This window comes from Carcharhinus amblyrhynchos, chromosome 2, assembly GCF_965287045.1.
Source record: "Carcharhinus amblyrhynchos chromosome 2, sCarAmb.v2.hapA, whole genome shotgun sequence".
In the NCBI taxonomy this organism is placed as follows: domain Eukaryota; kingdom Metazoa; phylum Chordata; class Chondrichthyes; order Carcharhiniformes; family Carcharhinidae; genus Carcharhinus; species Carcharhinus amblyrhynchos.
This window is the reverse complement of record NC_137325.1, coordinates 12,275,688-12,297,550: the sequence shown is the minus strand read 5'-3', so window position 1 is coordinate 12,297,550 and position 21,863 is coordinate 12,275,688. Positions and strand designations below refer to the sequence as shown.

Here is a 21,863-nt window from a genome sequence, read left to right as displayed (position 1 = left end):
CTGCTGTGGACTAAACTCAATTTTCCAATCTTATTGCTACCCTGGCTTAAAACCCTCAAACAGATTATAACCCTGCGCAAAATTCACCTTGGGATTGATTCCAAAAATGTTGAAATTATAACATGAATTATTGGCCTGTTAGACAAGCCCATTTGTTCTACAAACAGTGCACAATTTGCTGCAGCACTCTATACAACTTACTCTGTCCTCCAAATATCCAATATAGACAAATAAAAAAATGACCTGAAATTTCTTACCAACTGCTCCTCCGCCCCAAGGTTAAACAAAACTGGATAAAAATTAGTGTAGCCGTGCACTCTGCCTGAATCTGATCAGCAGCATTTTGCTAGTGACTCATTGATAGTCAGAGCTATACACGAACCCTTAGGTCTTATAAATTGTCATTAATCCAAAAGTGACTGCATGCTCTGGAGTCTGCACGCTCAGTTAAATGCAGAAATCATAAAATCAAGTTTAAATTTTATTTATTTAGTAGCACAAGTAGGCTTACTTTAACACTGCAATGAAGTTACTATGAAATTCCACACTCCAGCACCTGTTTTCAGGTACACTGAGGGAGAACTTAACATGGCCAGTGCACCTAACCAGCACGTCTTTTGGACTGTAGAATGAAACCAGAGCACCTGGAGGAAACCCATGCCACACACAGGGTGCAGTGACCCAAGCTGGGAATCGAAGCCAGGTCCCTGGCACTGTGAGGTAGTGCTAACCACTGTGTGCAGGAGGCCATTTGGCCCATTGAACCTACACTGACCACAATCCCACCCAGACCCATCCCCATAACCCCATGCGTTTACCCTAGCTAGACCCCTGACACTAAAGAGCAATTTAGTATGGCCAATCAATCCAATCTGCACATCTTTGGACTGTGGGAGGAAACCCATGCAGACATGGGGATAACATGCAAACTCCATAAAGACAGTGACCCAAGATGGGAACTGAACCTACGTCCCTGGCGCTGAGAGGCAGCAATGCTAACCACTGTGCCACCCAGATCCATAAACATGTCAATGTTTCCATGCTTTTCCAGAGGATGTTCTGCTGAGATCACCTCAGACTGCAACTGAGTAGAAATAGAACACGAGAAACAGGAGGTGTAGGCCATTCAGCCCTGCTCCACCATTCAATTAGATCCAGCCTGATCTTGTACCTCAAAGGCCATCTCTGAACCACAAGAATTCACAGACTTGCTGTAAAATTACTTAAGATTGTTGCATCTGGTTGGATGATGTGTAACTGGGTTTTTAACTAAGTTCATAATTACAGTCTCAGTAAATATCCACTTAAGGTCAGTGAATGTCAAATTTCATCATTGTGACGAAAAGAATTACATATTAGCCCAAAGTTATGCCAGTTAGGTAGATTGGCCATGCTAAATTGTCCCTCGAGTGCCCCAAGATTTGTAGGTTAGGGGGATTAGCAGGGCAAGTATGTGGGCTTATGGGATAAGCCTAGGTTTGAGTCACTGAAGACTCAATGGCCTCCTTCTGCACTTTGATATTCTTAAAATATATTTTAATGTTATGATATTTTAGCTTCTAACTTAATCCCATGCTTGGGTCCCAACCATTTTTACAGGAGGTGTAAGAACTTAAAAAGTAATGGCATTCAGTGGCTTTAAACTTCCTGGCTTGCTGTCTGTGAGGATACTTCAATGTGATTAGTGGTTTACCCTGCTTCATGACATCACTGTTGTTGGGACACTTGGGAGATTCTGGGACTTGAAGAAGTCAGGGGTTAAAAAAAGTACAAGTGCCCATGAAAGATCCCTCGAACATTCTGGACAGCTTTCCCTGCTGTCAGTTGCAAACGCCCCAGCTAAAAACTTATTGGTGCAGTCAAAAGGAGACATCATTTTCATGAATAATAGCTGAGAATTGAGAATTCCCACAGTTGTGCATGCCCAAAACACCAGTAAAAATCCCAGCTCACTCATGTATTAAAAATGGAATTGGATTTATTCACCCTGCACAAATTTAAAGTTTATTAGTCACAAGGCTTACATTAACATGACAAAGAAGTTACTGTGACATTCCCCTAGTTGCCACATTGATGCCTGTTTGGCTCGATGCATCTAACCCACATTTCTTTCAGACAGTGGGAGGAAACTGGAGCAAACCCACACAAACGTAGTCAGAATGTGCAAATTCTACACAGACAGCGTCCCAAGCTGGGAATCGAACCCGGGTCTCTGGTGCTGTGAGGCAGCAGTGCTATCCATTCATGCCACCTCACGGTGAAAGCAATTGATGATATTATAATTGATGGTACAATTAAGTAAAATCACAGGAAGCAGCCTCCCCCACACACACACACAAAAAAGGTTTGACTTCCTCAGTAACTGCAAACAAGGAGCCTTTTAGCTTGGACTTTTACAAGTCATTGTTTTATTGTGCTGGTGTGCTCATTGAGTTAGTGCAATAAAGAGGGGTCATGTCAAATTATTCAATTATCAGAAGACAGTAACAAAAGCTGTATCCAAGCCCCCTCTCCCCCCAGCACAAGAGAGAGATCAGCCACATTTAAACAACCAGTGAGTTCCAAAACTCATTCTGTTTATCGATTCCACAGATTCGAAGTGACTGCTCTCATGTACCTGGATAGCTTTGGAAAGATGGTCCGGGGATAACAAACACTGTTCACCAATTCAGATCACCAGGCAGACTTCTCAGCTGCCACCATCCACTCGGCCTTTACAATATCTCAAGCAAGCAAACCCCAACCATCCCCTTTCTTTTCTGTCATTTCTAGCATCTCAACACAAGGAATAAACCACACTTCACATTTCAAACATCCTTATTAACACATTACCTTCATGCTACTATCAGCACCTGCTCTAGTCTTTAACACCTGCCATTAACACTCCCTCGGCAAATTCAGCAACAATATCTTCATCCAAGTCACTTATATAAACTGTGACAAGTACAGACCACAGCACTGATGTCTGTGGCCCACAACTGACATCCTGCAAACCAGAATGTGACTAAGATGATCAGAAAAGACTCAAACACAAGTGCGGTCATTTTAACTTTAGTCAATATTCAATCAGCTATCTGCTTTACATCTCTCACAATTATCTTACTAATGGGCGGTTGAAGTATAATCGCATGTTTTACACCAGTGTCAAATCAGCCTCAATAGGCTCCACTGCAGTGGGTCAAAAGGCCAGCCCAACAACAGACTGGACTCACATTGACCTTAAATCTTGCTGACTCAGAATCCTGCAGTGCAGGAGACAAATCAGCCCTTCGAGTCTGCACTGACCACAATCTCACCCAGGCCCCATCCCCATAACCCACATATTTACCCCACTAGCCCTCCTGAGGCTAAGGGGAAATTTCGAATAGCACAGGGACAGGCCCTTCGGCCCTCCAAGCCTGCACCGATCATGATGCCTGCCTAAACTAAAACCATACGCACTTAACAGTCCATATCCTTCCATTCCCATCCATGTATTTGTCTAGTTGCCCCGTAAATGACGCTATCGTACCTACTCCCATCACCTCCCTAGGCAGTGCGTTCCAGACATTCACCACCCTCAGGGAAATAACCTGCCTCACACATCTCCTCTAAACTTTTCTCCATGCACCTTAAACCTATGTCCCTTAGTACTTGACTCTTCCACCCTAGGAAAGACCACCCGACTTAATGGCCTAACCCGCACACTTGGGCCAGGTTGGAATACAACAGATGCCAACGTTTCCCCGAGCTCTTCCCCACAATCACTATTACTCACGGTGCGATATTGAGTGATGGCAGGCTGTTTAACCACAGGCACGATGACTCACAGGTTCATGTCCGTGCATACACACGCTCTGACAGGGATCAGGAAACACCCCCAAAACACCAGGCTGATCTTAACTCCTTTAATAGCTAGGAGATTTCTCAAAAACACCGAACTGCAATTTCAAAGCCACGGCTTTGTGTGATCTTAATCTCCATGCACCCACTTGAAATATTCGGAGTGTCCAGGTTGCTGCCAGAAAGAGATACAAGCCTGACCAAACTGTCTTGGTAAAACACACCTTTGTTTAACTTTCTCCTATTTGGAGACTAAGTCCTGTGGTTTCTTTGGGGGGGGGGGGGGGTGTGTGTGTGTGTGTGTGTGGAGGCAGCAGTGTTTCCCATTGCAGATGCTAGCAGGGGAACACAGCAAACTTTCCGCTCCCAACCTTAAGAATGTACCTGGTGTGTAACCTTGTCATCTTATCTGGGTGTCCAACATCACTTGACCCACGATTGAAGGAGAACTTCCCAAGATGATGGATCTCCAAGAATATTGAGGCTGGAAGATGGACATGGAAAATCCACCTCTGCGGATGCTCCCCTCCCTGACCCGTTGCCGCGGTGTTCCAGAATCACGGACGGCCTCCATCCTGAACTCTGGAGGCAGCCCCACACATTCGTTGTGGTGAATCCTGACGTCCCTCTGTCACATTGTCTCAAACAACTGGCATGTTTTCTCCAGAGAATCTGAGGGTGAGGGAGGGGTAGAGGAAGGTGGGCTGGGATCTTCACCTGCAACCCTTTAACAGGATGCAAGTGAGGTTCACACTGGCCTGTTAGGTTTTCTGACATGCCACAGGGGACCCTGCGCAAGATCCCGTTGTAAATTCACACCAGTGCCAAACCAATTTCTGGGCTTTCAGCCACAGTGTTTGCCATTGAACCTGGCAGCAGGTCCTTGGGAGAATTCCACCCCAAGAGATTTCCACAGCATTTATTTGGTTTTTCACTGAAAGAACACAACCAGGAGTAATAAAAACTGTACACACAGGAGATGGAATATAAAGGAATCAGTAGCCAATGTATTGTAGGTAAGTAACAGTTCTTATCCAGGCAGATCTAATCAGCTGCTCCACTCGAGCAAATAGATACATAATTATGCAAATCTCTCCAATCCCTCAAAACATGTGGCAACCCATAAACAATTTATATAAAACCTTGCATGAACTCGCGAAGCCTCAGTGTTGTGATGTAGAAAGCTCGGCAGCTAATTTACGCACACCAAGCTCCCACAGTTAGCAACACAATGATGGCCAGGTAAACTGTTCTGGTAATGCTAATAACGAGTGAACACTGGTGACATCTTCCCTGCTCCTCTCCCAAATCGCATAACAGGGACTTAAATCCATCCCAGGGTGTAGACAGGACCTCATTTTTGATATCTCACCCAAAAGACAGCACCTGTGACAGTGCTGCCTTCTCTCAGTACTGCCCTGGAGCATTAACCTAGGTTATTGTACACTGGCGCAATGTTCCCTGTAAACTCTATGGTAAACACAGTAAAAAGTCTCACAACACCAGGTTTTAAGTCAAACCAGTTTATTTGACGTCTGCGTGTCTTAATCTGCCTTTCTCTGACCGGAACCTTCCACATACCTGACAAAGGAGCGCCGTTTCTGAAAGCTTGTGGGATTACTATCAAATAAACCTGTTGGACTTTAACCTGGTGTCGTCAGACTTTTTACTGTGTTTACCCCAGTCCAACACCGGCATCCCTACATCATAACTCTGCGGTAATCCAGAACATTAGTAAAAAAAAGGTAAAGTTGCCAATAGTCTCAGATGACCATAGGCTGCTTTCCCCTTTGAAGGGAGTGAGGGGACTGACTGAAGGTGATTTAACTTGAAGATCACCACATCTCAGGCTAGGGGCAATGTTCGGAAGGCCATCAGCCAGTACAGGAATTTAACCCACGCTGTTGGTGTTGTTCTGCATCACTAACCAGCAGTCCAGCCAACTGAGCTAACCAACTCCACGTACTGTACTGGGACACAACAGGCAATGTACAACCAACTGTCCCTTTAAAAAAAAAGGGGGTCCACTTGCAGCAATTCTAAACTGTGCAACAAAACTGGCTGTACATGGAGAAGTTAGCAGGAACTAGGGACTTAAAATCATAACCTTCTGACTCCGAGACTCGGGTACCACCCAGTGAGACATAGCTGGCATGTCAAAAGTTTCCTGCAATAACAACCTGCTCAAGCAGGTACTGCCACATACCAACTGGATTAAAACTTCCCAAGCTGCTACTGACTCCTGTGACAAGTAGGCAAATCTCTTTTTCAAGTCGCAACATTTCAAACTTTCTACAGATCAAAACATTGAAATGGATTTGTGTGAAAACTGGTCTACACATGAAGCAGAGCCTGGTGGAAGTGTCTGAGAAGCGGCAGTGGCTATGTTAGTTTGAAAGCAGAGACAAACAATGTTAGTCTGAACAGTACAACTAGTTGGTGTAATATTAGTTACGTTAAAAGCACCAGACTGGCCTTGGGAGTAAAGAGTTTTTTTCGCCATGTCAAAAGAAACATGTAATGGAATGGATCTAGTGAAAAACAACAACAAGAAATGAATATGGATGACTCAAGAAGAAAGAGGATGACTAGACAAGCATCAAGAGTCCAAAAAGGTTACAGGGTACTGAATTTATCATCACAAATAGGCTTACATAACGCTGCAATTAAGTTATTGTGAAAATCTGCTAGTTGCCACACTCCGGCGCCTGTTTGGGTACATCAAGGGGGAATTTAGCGTGGCCAATGTACCTAATCAGCACGTCTTTCAGACTGTGGGGGGAAACTCACGCAGACACAGGAGAATGTGCAGACAGTGACCAAAGCCAGGAATTGAACCCAGGTCCCTGGCACTGCAAGGCAGCAAAGTTAACCACTGTGCCGCTGCAAGTTAGATAAAGGTGGACCAAAGGCATTTGTCAGAAGTTGGATTGATAGAACCATGTAAAATTGATGTGTCAATTTCAACATGGATAAAAACATTTGTTAAAATACATATACTGAGCAGTGCAATTGAGTCAAAGATAAGAGATCAAACACGGTGCCAACCTAGGCTAGTTCTTCTGGCTCTCAAAAATGAAGCACTGCATTACTTTTGAACTACAGAGCTTTTTTGTGTGTGGGGGTGGGTGGTGGCTGGATGCCCAGGCTAATGCTTCAGAGACACAGGATCAAATCCCACGACTGCTGGAATTTAAACTCCATTTAAAACTAGGCCTCAGTAATGATCGATTGTTGTAAAACTCCATCTGGCTTACTGGTGTCCTTTAGGGAAGGAAATCTGCCGTCCTTACCTAGTCTGGCCAATATGTGACTCTAGACCCACAACAATGTGGTTGATTCTTAATTGCAGTCTGAAATGGCTGAACGAGCCACTCGAGGGCAATTAGGGATGGGCAACAAGAGATGGCCTGGCCAGTGACACCCACATCACATGAAATAATTTTTAAAAACCCCCATCAGATTGTTGTGTAAAATCAGAGAATCCTACATCGGAAAGGAGGCCATTCAGCCCATCGAGTCTGCACTGACCACAATCTCACCCAGGGCCGATCCCTGTAACCCCACACATTTACCCTGCTAATCTCCTGACACTAGGGTCAATTTAGCATGGCCAACCTCACCTGCACATCTTTGAGCTTCAAAAAAAAAGTAAGAAAAATCAACTTTGTTTTTGCAGTGGTCATTGTAGCTAATGGGTTGAAGGGAAAGGTCAGAAGTGCAGAGGCTTAAACATTGTGATCCATTCAAATTTCCCAGCATGCACGTATTAACAAACTGCACCTTCTTGGAAGAGGAGTTTCAGGAGTGAAGCGTCAATTTCAACATTTATTTAAGCTGCAAAAACAAATAATCATCCTCGGTCAATCCAGCAAATCTCTCTTCCTTCTCTAATGGAGTGGGGTGGGGAGGAGTCATTGTTGAGGTACATTTCATTAAGCACACGTCATTCTGGATTAATTGTCAAACAAATCAGACTGTCCTGATCAGCAAAGGACCCGAGCGATTCTGGTATGCAGTTTTTGATCTTCGAACAAACAGAACGTGCTGTATTTTAGGATGCCGGGCACGTTACAGATTGGAAATGGTGTGAGCCGATCCCTTCCAGATTGCAGGTTGACGGCGCAACGGAAGCAAACACAAACAACCCGAACGTCAGTCACCGCCTTCCCAGCATGTAATTCTCGCTGCGCCTGGAAAATTTTATTTCTACTTTTTTCCACCTTGTGGCAGAACCACCGTTAATCAGAATGAACAAGCTGCGTAAAGGGTTTTCACATGGTGGCACAATGGTTGGCACTGCTGCTGCCTCACAGCACCAGGAGCCCAGGTTCAATTCCAGCCTCGGGTCACTGTGTGGAGTCTGCACATTCTCCATGAGAGAGTTTCCTTCGTGTGCTCCTCCCACGGTCCAAAAGGTGAGTGGGTCAGGTGGATTGGCCATGCTAAATTGGCCCTAGTGTCAAGGGTGTTAACAGAGTAAATAGATGGAGCTACGAGAATAAGGCCTGGGTGGGATTGTGGTCTGCAGACTTGATGGGCTGAATGGCCTCCTTCTGTACTGTAGGGATTCTAAACAATGGCCAGTATTTTACAACCCTCGCTCAGGCGAGGCTCAAAATCCCACCTGAGGCTAATGGAGAATTCCGTTCTGCCAGCCTTGCCTGCCCCAATTCCAGGTTGGGCGCGCGGCTAAAATTCCAGCCAACGTGCGCCATTTTGCAATCAGCTGTTACCTTTAGGAGCTGCTGCACGTGGGCAGAAACCAAACAGGAATGCCAACAATGAGATGGCAGCACTAATCACAGGCATACACCTGCAGCAATCTGCCCACTCTACAGGTACACACACTCAAGCCCTCGGGGCAGCAGGTAGCAAGCAGTTCGGTGACTTATGAGGAGACCAAGGCTTATCAAACCCTCAGAGGTAGGCGTGTCAGCTGTTGTGGTCCTGGATCACACCCATCCCACGTTCAATGGCATCACGTTGAGTGTAAGGGTTCTGCAAGTTTCCTCAGAACCCAGTAAGGTAGCGTGAAGAAATAAATCACCCAGAATTTCCAGTTCTGACTATTGTCCAATTTACTAGCACTGGAAACACCACATGCAGACACCAAGATATGGCTCAATGATTCACCACACAGCCGAATAGTCCTCGGCACTCACCCCGACATGAAAAATGGCCATTTGATTAAGGTAGCAGAGATTCTCCAAAGGTCACCATATTTAGCTCAGAGATAGAGAAATGCAAAACAGAATGGTAGAGTCGTCAAGCTGCCTCCATACTGAAGACTTGTGTTCGAGTGTCTCCACTGTGTTGTTTACCTTCAAGGGAAGCTCTCAAAGACTGAGGACTACAGTCAGTTCTATGCTGTTTAAAGTTCATTTATTAGTGTCACAAGTAGGCCGACATTGACACTGCAATGATGTTACTGTGAACATCCCCAAGATGGATGTGAATTCTGACAAAGATGAGGAATTAAGTCAGCCACAGATTTGTTATAGCACAGGAGGCCATTCAGTCCGTCATGTCTGCACCAGCTCTCCAAACAAGCATTATCACTTGGCGCTATTTTCTTATCCCAGCCTGCATATTATTTCTATTATCAACTGTCCCCTTTGTGCAGGGGTGGCACCAGGGCAGCATGGTGGCAGGGTGATTAGCCCAGGAGCCTGGGTTCTATTCCCAGCTTGGGTCACTGTGTGAAGTTTGCATGTTCTCCCCGTGTCTGTGTGGGTTTCCTCCGGGTGCTCCGGTTTCGTGCCATGGCCTTGAAAGACGTGGTTAGGTGCACTGACCATGCTAAATTCTCCCTCGGTGTACCCGCACAGGCAGAAGAGTGTGGCGACTAGGGGATTTTCACAGTAACATCATCGCAGCGTTAATGTAAGCTGACTTGTGACAAAAATAAATAACTTAAATTCTTGAATGTCTGACTGAAACTGCCTCTATCACACTGTTTCTCTCATTTCAAATTTGCTTCTTTTGCAAATCATTTTAAATCCACATCCTCTTATTTTTGATTCTTTTACAAGCGGGAACAGTTTCTCCCCATCTAGTCTGTCCAGTCCCAAAAAGACAGGAAAGTTCAATCAGGCTCCTTAAGAGACGAGTACAGAGGAAATATACTCATCAAAAACAGCACAAAAATTCATTCTCATTCTAAATAGCAGCAAAGTAACCAACAACAGCACCTTTTAGTCTCTCAGGAGACTCTGGTTCAAATTGGCAGATATCAAGCATTAGAAACCAAATTGACAAAAAAAAACTTAAAAAAGGTGAGTCTTAAGGAGAGGTGGTTAAGGAGGGAATTCCAGAGAGTTGGATGTAACCAACTCAAGGCATAGATTGAGATATGATTAAAAATTGGGGTTGTTCAAGAGACCAGAATTGGAGGGGTGCAAATATCCAAGATTTACAGGACTGGAGGAGATTGCAGATTTGGGTGGTGGGTACAGAGTTTTGAATACCAAGATGGAAATTTCAACACCAACTTAACTGGGAACTACTGGAGGTCAGCAAGGGGGACAATAGGGGAACAGGATCTGCAAATGGATTACCTCAAGGCTGTGGGAGGCAGAGGAGGAAGGGCAGTCAGCCATTGGCAAAGTCAAGTAACACGCAAATGAATGAGGTTCCAGCGAGGTGGTCTTCTGGAAGTGGTCTTTGTGATGATCAAGAATATTAAAATCACCAATAGAGCTTCATCCAGGAGCCCACCAGCCTCAGGTACAAGAGTGGAGAGAGATGACCCCAAGACGGTGGTGCTTTGCGAGTGCAGAGTTTGCCCACCCAAAGGATGAGAAATACAACTGGGAGACTGACCTGCCAACACACATCTCCCTCCCATCGCCAGCTGCACAACGAGGTTCCAGCAACTAACAGCATTCCGCACCCACAAAACCGTAACCTCAACCTGAGCAGAATCAGAGAGCATTGGCAGGAGGAAAACCAAATTGTGAGCACGAGTCTGAATAGTTGGATTAATAACAGAATCAGCAACACCACAAATACAAGAGCTCCCAACAGAATACAATGCTGGAGCACAAAATAAAACTATTTAAAAATCTCCAGCCACAATGGGGGCTGAACCATTTGTTTTGGAAATATATATTTTTAAAAGATTATCTGTTGAGACACCAGGAACTGAAGGGCCCTGATCTTAACAGCTGTTTGAAATGTGGAGATGATACACCCAACTGTCCTCATCTATCATCTAGGAAGCTCCACACAGTTGTACAGTTTAAAAATACTGTGTTCCTGTTCATGTTAGAGGCAACCTTCTGATATCTGAAAACCTTGCACATCCACTAACATTACAGCTGTAAAGTAGCAGTCAAGTGTCACAAGAGGGTATGGTGACATGCTTTGCTGCTAAAATATATGAGACTTCACGATCCAATAAACATGAACAATCATATCTTATTCTCTCATCTAACCACATTTAGCTTATTTTAGGGCACGCTTGACAGATTTATATGGCTGCATAACTTTCCATTCTAACAGAGTGGTGGCCCATTAAAAACAGCCCTCTGTGGATCCACCACTAATCTTTTACCAAAGCTGTGGTGTGGAAACCCCCCCTCCATCCCGAGATTCCCGATCGCTCCGAGGTTTCCACTGGTTAAGGCCGCAGACCGGCGGTCATATTCTGGAATGTCAGACTCAAAGCGATTTCCACTGGGAAGGTAGGAACTATTTTACTTTGGAACACAATGATAGCTTTCTAAAAAAAAAATCTATAAAAAATGCCATTCTAAAATCTTAGAGGCTGTAAGGTCCATTACACAGGAAGGAAGAATATAGACATCATAAAATTAATCATTCTAATTCAGCTTTTCAAATCATCACATCTACATTTCCACAGACAGGAGCTGAGACAGTTGGCTGATGTTAACCTGCTGGAAATGGGTGGACTTTCATATTTTTAAACCGTGGAACTCCTCACTTACTTCAATATTTCCATCTCCCTACAATTGGCAGAGGTTTGAAAAGTGAGGCTAGTATCAATCACCACCCGAGTGATTTTGTCTCCTATTCAATCAAAATCCCAGTGCAGGTAGAGGCCATTCAGTCCATTGAGTCTGTACCGACACAATCCCACCCAGGGGCCATCTCATAACACCATGCATTTACCCTAACTAGTCCACCTGACACTAAGGATCAATTTAGCATGGCCAATATGTGCCAGGACATTCTGTACCCGAATTGGCCTAGTCAGTCATCTTCGGGCACACTGCAACCAGCCTCAAAATGACTAATGGTGTTGAGGTCCTCATCGATGATGATGGACGTACAACAGCACGGCCAATCCACCTAACCCGCACATCTTTGGAGTCTCTTTGCCTCAGCTCTACACCACGAGCCCCAGTTCTACAAAGTTGCTCAATCTAGATCTTCCCCCTTATCCAAACTGGCGGAATGCCAGATAATATAAAATGAAATAGCATGAAATAAGGGAGGTGTAGTGGTCTTGTCTGTGGCTTGGTAACTCAGAAGACTCTGGTTCAAACAGCATAAATTAAACCCTTCCCTGTCCATTATGATGTTGGATTCATGGCACAGCTGCTCTACACAAACAGGGATTGCAGATAAACAAAGTACACACATTCCATTCAACTGAGTCTGAGCTGTATCAATGCAGAGTTGGATTTATACACATTATACTTCACGTTTAACTTTTTCTATTTCCCTCCACCCCCCCGTCGATAAATTTGCTTGCCTTTTTAGAAAGATGAGTACCGTTAACAATAACAGGTTTAGGTTACATGATAGATATAGGGCTGGATTTTACTCAACATTGTGATCCCTAGCTTCCCCACCCCAGCTTCAAACATTTGCGGGGGAGCCCACCTACAATTCCACCAGCCGCCCCACAGCTATTTAAATGCTGAGAGCTGTAAACCTGTAGGCAAGGCTGCCATTCCTATCTTGGGAAGAACGCCCACCCCAAGAGACATGCCAATTAAATGTCCAGTGGCTTTGCATTCCCAGCAGCACTGGATTCGAGCAGCAGGCACAGTTGGGATTAAGATGATCTTGGGGGAAATGAGCTGGACAGCGGGGCCAAGCTAGTAGGCCTCGGCAAGAGGGGTATGGAAGCACACCATGTTTGAGGGAATGTGGGAAGGTTTTGGGGTGGGCGGGAGAGGTAATATGACTGGGGGGGTGGGGGGGCCTGATGCTTTTGAAGGGCACGTAGCCCCCAGATGAGGTCCTCCCCACCACCCCCCTCACCTTGGCCAACTGTTGTACCCTCTTGAATTGGGTCTCCCCGAACCTTAGATAAAATAGCAGTGGGGACAGAAGGAGGCCCTTAAATGGGCATTAAATGCCCGTTGAAGTGGTGGAGGCTGCCTCGCTAAATATTTTTAAGAAGCGGGTTGATGGGTTTTTGATAAGAGAGGGGATTAAGGGTTATGGGGAGAGGGCGGGAAAGTGGAACTGAGCCACGACAGATCAGCCATGATCTTATTGAATGGCGGGGCAGGCTCGAAGGGCCAGATGGCCTACTCCTGCTCCTATTTCTTATGTTCTTAAATGGCCTCCAAGAACTGGATGAGCCATCTGTCGCGGTGAAATTTGAGACGGGTTGGGAGGAGACGGGTAGGCGATGGGCAGACCGCAGGTTGAGTGTAAAATCCTGCTCATTGGATGCAAATTCTATACATTCAACCTGAAATTTATTCCACAAACAAAATTATCTCTCAGCACATCCCTAGGCGCTTCACCTTTTGATGTGCACTCATTGTTGCGCTGGCAAGCAGGCAGTCAATTTGCATATGGTCAATCCAACAAAACAGGCTCAAGTTGAAAAACAAGCATTTTTGGTTATGTTGGCCAAGAGTGGGAGAGGAATGTTGGCGATGGCACCAGAACTCCTGACTAGTCTTCAAACAACGCCAGCTCCATCTACTCATAACCCATTGAACCTGTCATGGTTCAAACTCAACTGAAACTCCAAAGAGGCACATAAGAATCTCAGCGATAAAAATAAACTCATAATACCAAAGGCAATCATGAGGAACATAAAGTATAGTCAGGAGGTGAAAAGGGAAATTAGAAGGGGTTTTGAAATAATAGATTATATAAAAAATTATTTAATAAGTAATTAAATAGTAAAATAATGGTTATGGAGGCAGTGGTTAGCACTGCCTCACAGTGCCAGGGGCCTGGGTGGGGGGGACCCCCACGTTTGAGGGAGCAGAGTGTCTGCCTGTATAGAGTTTGCATGTTCTTTGTGTCAGTGTGGGTTTTTTGCTGGGTGCTCTGGTTTCCTCCCACAGTCTATATATCCATCCCCATGTGTGTGCGTGCCCCACCAACCATCGGGAAAGGCTCGGGTTCCCCGTAACCACTTACTCCAATTCATGGTTAAGTGGAAGTGAAGTTAAGGAAAGTTTAGAATATCGCGGGAATAAAAGAGGGAATCGAACTGTGGAGCATGAAGAAATGGTGGAGATCTTAAATAAATATTTTGCATACATGTTTCAAAATATTAGTGGACTCAAGAACCCAAGATCAACATTGACCAATACAATAATCACACGGACTTAATTGGGAATCTGGATATGGTACATTGCAATTATGATTGGTAAATAAGGAGTAATAGATATTGTCTTTGGGCATGTTCTCCCAATATTCAATCACAAGGCAGTCCTCCTCTAGATAAATTGGTCAAATGTAAAGCAGGGTGTGCAACTGGTCTTTTGTTCAATGATTAGAGCGGGGGAGAAAAATATTTGTTAAGCAAATATGCACGCACAGTATGTTTACTCGCATTGTGCGAGTGCATGCAAGGCATGCCCCAAAGAAATGAGTACATGTGGCTGAAAATGGTGCTCCTAGAGTGAGCAATTTCTCAATGTTGATATGGAAAATTGTTCAGGAGTAATTGCAAATTCATCACTGGGAATCTAATGGGGTGCACCCAGAATGCACCCCTAGCTCTTGAGGAAAGTCAAAGATATGGTGACAATGTTCCAATGTTCCTTCACCGTCCTGTGGAACTACCTGAACACACGTGCCACACTTGCTGCTCAAGGGACAGAATGATAATTTGGTATCTTTAGACCAGTTGGCCTAACAATGTGGGAAAACTCTATTTGTTGCTCGAGATCAAACTTGTAAACATCTAGAAATATGTGGGTTAAATTAAGGACAGCCAGAGTGCATTTGTTAACAAATTTAATGGATATCTTCCTGGGGTGAAGTTTATTTATTAATCACAAGTAGGCTTACATTAACACTGCAGTGGAGTTATTGTGGAAATTCCCCTAGTTGCCATACTCCACACCTCTTTGGATACACTGAGGGAGAATTTAGCATGGCCAATGCATCCAGTCAGCATGTCTTTGGACTATGGGAGGAAAATGGAGCACCCGGAGGATACTCATGAAGACTCTGCACGGACAGTGATCCAAGCCAGAATCGAACCTGGGTCCCTGGTGCTGAGAGGCAACAATGCTAACCACCGGAAACAGACAAGAAAGATAAGAGAATTGAAGCGTGAACGCAGATGTTATCTACATGGATTTTCAGAAGATGCAAGAAAAATCCAGGCATGTCAATAAAAGGGAACACAATGACAGAACGTTAAGTTGACCTCAGGATACAAGAGGCTCATTAACTCGTGAGCCGGACTGTCTCAAAAGTGAGCCACTGGTGTGGAGGCTCCACTGATCTTAACAGCTAGGTCTCATTAACCCGCTATGTGCCAACATCAAACTAAATCCCTGTGGTTAAAATTAGGTGGCATGAGGCTGCCACCGAAAACTGGTGTAAGGGAGTCTGAGAAGCCAGGGGTGGCCAGAGGAACCACCAAGAAACTAAATAACAAAACAACCTGGACTTAGCTTTCTCTTCCTGATTTATTATTGTCAGGTGTATTAACATTGTGAAAAGTATTGTTTCTTGAGTGCTATACAGACAAAACATACTGTTCATAAAGGAAAGGCAGTGTTACAGTCATAGCTAGGGTGTAGAGAAAGATCAAATTTACTACAAGGTAGGTCCATTCAAAAATCTGACAGCAGTAGGGAAGCTGTTCTTGAGTCGATCGGGACGTGACCTCAGGCTTTTGTATCTTTTTCCCAACGGAGGAAGGTGGAAGAGAGAACGTCCGGGGTGCGTGGGGTCTTTAATTATGCTGGCTGCTTTTCTGAGGCAGCAGGAAGTGTGGACAGAATCAATGGACGGGAGGCTGGTTTGCATGACGTATTGGTCGAAAGTCATGACCTTTTGGAGTTCCTTACAGTCTTGGGCAGAGCAGGAGCCATACCAAGCTGTGATACAACCAGCAAGAATGCTTTCTGTGGTATCTGTAAAAGTTAGTGAGAGTCATAGCTGACATGCCAAACTTCCTTAGTCTTCTGAGAAAGTGGAGGCATTGCTGGGCTTGCTTAACTATAGGGTTGGCACGGGGGGGACCAGGACAGGTGCAAGCAGAGGACAGAGATCACCACTGCTTCGTCACTCGGATTTCAGGTTAAGACAGCACATCGTATCAGTCACCTTGCTCAGGGATAAGTATTTATTAAGTTAAGAGGTTACTAGGAATTCTACCCATGTAACGTTGCCGCTTTATCAAGTGTTCTACTCACGTGTAACATAGAGAGTGAGGAATATTCCTGCCAGGCAAAATCCCTCAAAAAACCTTAAAGTGCTGAACATGGTCACATTCACCGAGAGCGCCACAATCAATCCAAAGACCAAGATGAAGATGACTGAGAGGACCAGCACCAGCTGCCGACCAACCCTATAGAATTAGATGGAAATTGGATGATTAGAAGGCAGTGTCTCAAACAACAATACTAAGATGCTCTATTTCGCAATTAGAAAAATAAAACCCAACAGTAAGACCCCAGCTTTAAGACAGATTCACCAAAGGACAAAAACCACGGAGTGGCACGATGACAATGGTTAGCACTGCTACCTCACAGTGCCAGGGACCCGGGTTCAATTCCGACCTTGGGTGACTGTCCGTGTGGAGTTTGCACATTCTCCCTGTATCTGCATGGGTTTCCTACGGCTACTCCGGTTTCTTCCCACAATCCAAAGATGTGCAGGTTTGGTAGATTGCCCATGATAAATTGCCCCTTATTGCCTAGGGGATTATACATGGGGTTGTGGGAATAGGGCCTGGGTGGGATTGTCATTGATGATGGGCCAAATGGCCACCTTCTGCACTGCAGGGATTCAATGATTCTATGAACCTCTAGTTGGCTTTGCCCCAAAAAACTTTGGGCCTTTGCTCACTTTGGATTTTTTATCTGTCAGAAAGAACAATTGACATGAGAAAAATAAATCTTACTCAAGTACAAGACCCCATTTAATCCTACTCAAAATTTCTCAAAAATGTAATGGACATTCGACTATAGGGATTTGCAAGAAAAGAAAACTTACCAATCTGCTAAGCTTCCCGTCACCAAATAACCAACAATCAATCCAACCAATAACGAGAATTTGGCAATATGGACTTTCCAGGAAGAATTGCAAACCAGATGCCACTGGAGAGAAGGAAGAAATAGTAACATTTAAAACATTTTTAACTGCCAGAATCATCATGCTAATTGATAACACTGTTCCTGCAGTTATTGGAAATATTGTGGTGCAGCTCTCCCTCCCTCTGTCCCCTGCCATTGGCCATTCACCCAAGGACAAAAACCCTGGGGTGACACGATGACAGTGACAGCGGCTACACAAGACGGCTAGTGCTGTGTTCCAGGTGCAAGTTATTCTTCCTTGTGTCTGCCTGTAACCAACAGGACTACATGTTGGTTAGCACTGCTGTCTCAGCGCCAGGAACACAGGTTCGACCCTGGCTTGGGTTACTGTCTGTGGGGAGTCTGCACGTTCTCCCAGTGTCCGCGTGGGTTTCCTCCGATTGTAGTCATGATGGGGAGATGCCGGTGTTGGACTGGGGTAAACCCAGTAAGAAGTTTGACAACATCAGGTTTGAGTCCAACTGATTTATTTGATAGATTTATTTGGCACAATCAAATAAATCTTTGGACTTAAACCTGGTGTTGTCAGACTTCTTACTGGGTTTCATCCCACAGTCTGAAAGACATGCTGGTTAGGTGTATTGGCCACGCTAAATTCTCCCTCAGTGTACTTAAACAGGCGCCAGAATTTGGCGCCTAGGGGATTTTCACAGTAACTTAGTTGCAGTGCTAATTGCGACACTAATAAACTTAAATCTCCCAAACAAATCTTTACAATCCTGATCGTGAAACAGGTCTGTTCCCATCCTGATTAGAAAATTGGGACCATAATCAATGTTGCAAAACTCCAGTCCTCCCCCCATTCCTTTAAAGATGATGGTAATTTAGTCAGCTGTATTCTTGAATTAATGTAGTATTTTGGGTAGACAATGTGAATATCACTGATAGCAATCAGCACGGTGAGAGGAAAGGAACAAACATTGAGATTAATGAACTCAGACTCTAAAACCAACAACACAGTACATCTATAAAAAGGGTGAAAATGAGATGCTGGGGTGTTCATTATCTTAGCACAATGAGGGTACACAATGAACAGCTTAGTCTTTTGTACTGCTTTTAAATATAATTCAACTTGACATGCTCATTCATGATTTACCACTCATTGGATAACAAGTGTAGCTCACTGTGTGCACATCTACATCACAAGTACATATTGATAGCTGACGATCCCAAAAAAAATGCACTAAAGGACTGTATTTAATAGAGGAGCCTGATAAAAGGATACTACCAGCATCATTATTTCAACAGGATATACATCTTGATCTACTCAGGCAACGATGTCAAGGTGCAACACTGAATACTAAGTTGTTTGGTGATACAGAACTCAAATATTGCCAGAATGAGATGTTGCTGAAGCTCTTCATCTTGCCCTCATCAGGAAATGCAAGAAAACCAAACCTCAAACAATTTATACCACAGAGGGAGGGTGCTGATCGGCAAGATGTTGCCATGGAAAAAGCAACAAGGAGCTTGTGAGCTACTTGGGAAATTCAAAAGCAAAAACTCAAGGTTTGAGCACATCCCTGTTAGCTGTGAGTCCCATTGATGACCCCCCTGTGGCAGACAAGTGATGGAGACCAATTCTGCAGCCCTCTTGTCCTCAAGTTAACGTAGCCAAGAGCCTTGGCATAAAGTGCAGCCGTCATCTCGTGGCTGTATTTGAGAGCAGATGACTACAAAATGCCACAAAGGTCACCCGTTGGGCCCTGAAACAATCTGCTGGCACAACAGTTCAGGGCTGCCATGATATTCAGAGAGGGAGAGGGTGCCCCCCTCCTCTGCAAGAAGGTGGCAGTGATGTCTCCATTGTGAGGTGGAGTCTCTGGTGGCACCTGTTGTCCAACAGCTCCACGAACACCACCCAGATCCTACACACCCATTGCGTATGCCTTCGAGCCTGCCCTGCAGCCTCTTGGCGCAAGGTTCTCCCTGGTTGCAGCCTGTCTTAACCGCTGGAGTCTTCGCTTCTCCAGCGTAGTGATTAAACTAATCGCCAGCTCCACCCCAAGATATCTCAGGACTCAGGAACAAGAGGCAGTCAGGTTAAGGTTCCATCACGTTACTGGCACACCCTCCCAACACCCCTTGTCCTCAGCAGCTGTCATCCCTACGTCTTATCTGGCAGCTAGCACTCATGTCTGCAGTCCTTCCAATTTCATCCCCCACCCTGCCTTCTCTTTTAGGATCTCATCCTCCCAGCCCCTTAAGCTTCAGTCTCATCACTCCCTTTCCCACTCCCTCCAGCCATTGCCACCCCTCTCCCCAACCTCAGGAGCACAGCTCCCACAAAAAAAAAGGTCCATATCCCCAGGCCACTTATTGTAAACCTTGCGCACATTCTCACACCTCTGTCATCCAGGCAGGGCAGTGAGCAGCTGTGACAAACTTGCTCACTTACTGTCTGAGGGACTCCTGCTGTAACTCGTCTGTACACAGCGATGTTGCAGCTAAACAGCAAGGACTACATTTCCTAAGTGAGTTATTGATCATAAGCACTTTGGGATATGAGAAGTGTTATATAAATAGAAGCTTTCATTCTTCATTACAGTATTGTAACCCATCGCCAAGCCACGCTCCCTCCAAGTTAGGAGCAAGGGATCTTGAAATCACCTTCTCAAGGGCAATTAGGCCTGGGCAATAAATACTGGCCTAGCCAGTGACACACACACACCCTGAAGTTTTTTTTTTAAAAAAAGGCTGTTTAGTTTGGTTATGGTTCTGTTTGTTGAGGTAACCCTCTGGTATCTCAGCCTAGTGTCCACTCCAGTCAGACATTCCCAGTGCTGAGCTGGTCTGCAAATTACAGGCCATTCCCATTTGCATTAAAAAGGATAGGAAACGTGGGCCTCATATTCCTTGACCAGTAACCAGCCAACATCATTCAACGGGAGGAGTAGGGGGGGGGGGTGGGTGGTGGTGGTGTGGAGGCAGTTGGATCAAGAAAATGATAATGAGCTCCCGACATGAAGTCTGAAAATAGATTTGCATCTTTCACTTCCCCAGATCTCTCTCACCCCAGCTGACAGATTGCTGTAGACCTCAACAAACCTTTGGCCTGAAAATCCTGCTCCACCATTCATCGCAATCGTGACTGATTGTCCAACTCAATAGCCTAATCCTGCTTTCTCCCCATAACCTTTGATCCCATTCGCCCCAAGTGCTATATCCTGCCACCTCTTGAACACATTTCAATGTTTTGGCATCAACTACTTCCTGTGGTAATGAATTCTCAGGCTCCACTACCCTGAAGAAATGTCTCCTCACCTCCATCCTAAGTGGTCTACCTTGAATCCACAGACTGTGACCCCTGGCTGTGGACTCCCCCACTGAAAATTGGGAACATCCTCCGCACGTACCCTGTCTAGTGCTGTTAGAATTTTATAATTCTCTATGAGATTGACTGAACTCCAGCGGAAACAATCCTAATCTAGTCAATCTCCTGTTACATCAGTCTCACCATCCCCGGAATCAGCCTGGTAAACCATGGCTGCCTCGAGAGCAAGAACATCCTTCCTCACCTATAATCTTATCCAATTTCAGTTAATGTTCAGGACTTTATCTATCAAAGCTAGTTAATGTACCTCACTGAGGTTCCTGTGTCTGGTGTCTGGACTGTTCTCTGACTCTACAATCTAGATCGATTCCATTCCATCCTCCCTTTCGCAAACTGCAAAATCCAGTAACCACAGGTAAGGACTGGAGAGATTACAAAATAGGTGCTGGAGGGACAGAGAGGGGCCATACGCTTCTCCAGGAATGCCATGGAAAGTACTTACTTTGTGGATTCCTGTAACTCACTGGATTAGTAATCCAGTGAAATATTCTGGGGATCTGGGTTCGAATCCTGCCATGGCTGAAGGCAAAAGGTGATTTCAATAAAAATGAGGAATTTGAGGTCTATTGATGAACATGAAACTATTGCTGATTGTGAGAAAAACCTATCTTGTTCGTAGATTTTTTAGGGAAAGAAATCTGCCATCCTTAACTGGTCCGGCCTACACGTGATTCACTTTTAATTGCACCCACGATGAGCAATAAATGAATTTTAAAATTGATGCACAATTAAATACTCTGCCCCTCTGTTGTTGGATATGGAGATACTTCAACATCGAAAGCCTTCTACGTGGCAGGGGGCATATGCTCCATATGCAACCATTGAGCCGCTCCTGCCCGCTTGGAGGTGGAGAGCGGAGGCTTTATTTTCGTAATTTTGAATGCACGCCTTTCAGTGAGCAGAAGTGATTTGGCCATTAAAGAGGCACACGTGAGCCTTATCTGATCTTCACTCAACATCCCCATACACACACCTACCCAGTGGGAGTTACTGTGTAGAAACTGAGTTCTCTCACGAAAGCTCAGGAACATCAAGGATGATGGCAGCTTGCCAATTAAGATCAACACAACCGGGAATTGAACCTGGAAACTACTGCTCAATGTTATACCAGCTCCCTTACTGTCTTGAGAGCACAGGGAAGTTACATGGGATGCTGGCCTTCATAGCGAGGGGGATTGAATATAAAAGTAGGGAGGTCTTGC

General features: G+C 44.9%; 1 protein-coding gene across 1 annotated transcript in view; it reads right to left on the bottom strand.

The window, feature by feature from the left end:
• The window catches only part of slc22a23b (solute carrier family 22 member 23b), an 88,595-nt gene that overhangs the window by 55,696 nt on the left and 11,036 nt on the right, over positions 1–21,863 (bottom strand). Inside the window, exons 2-3 of the mRNA XM_080202200.1 lie at positions 17,227–17,330; positions 16,425–16,579 (exon numbers count right to left, since the gene is read on the bottom strand). Coding sequence (XP_080058326.1) covers positions 16,425–16,579; positions 17,227–17,330 — 259 coding nt within the window. The remainder of the gene's footprint in view (positions 1–16,424; positions 16,580–17,226; positions 17,331–21,863) is intronic.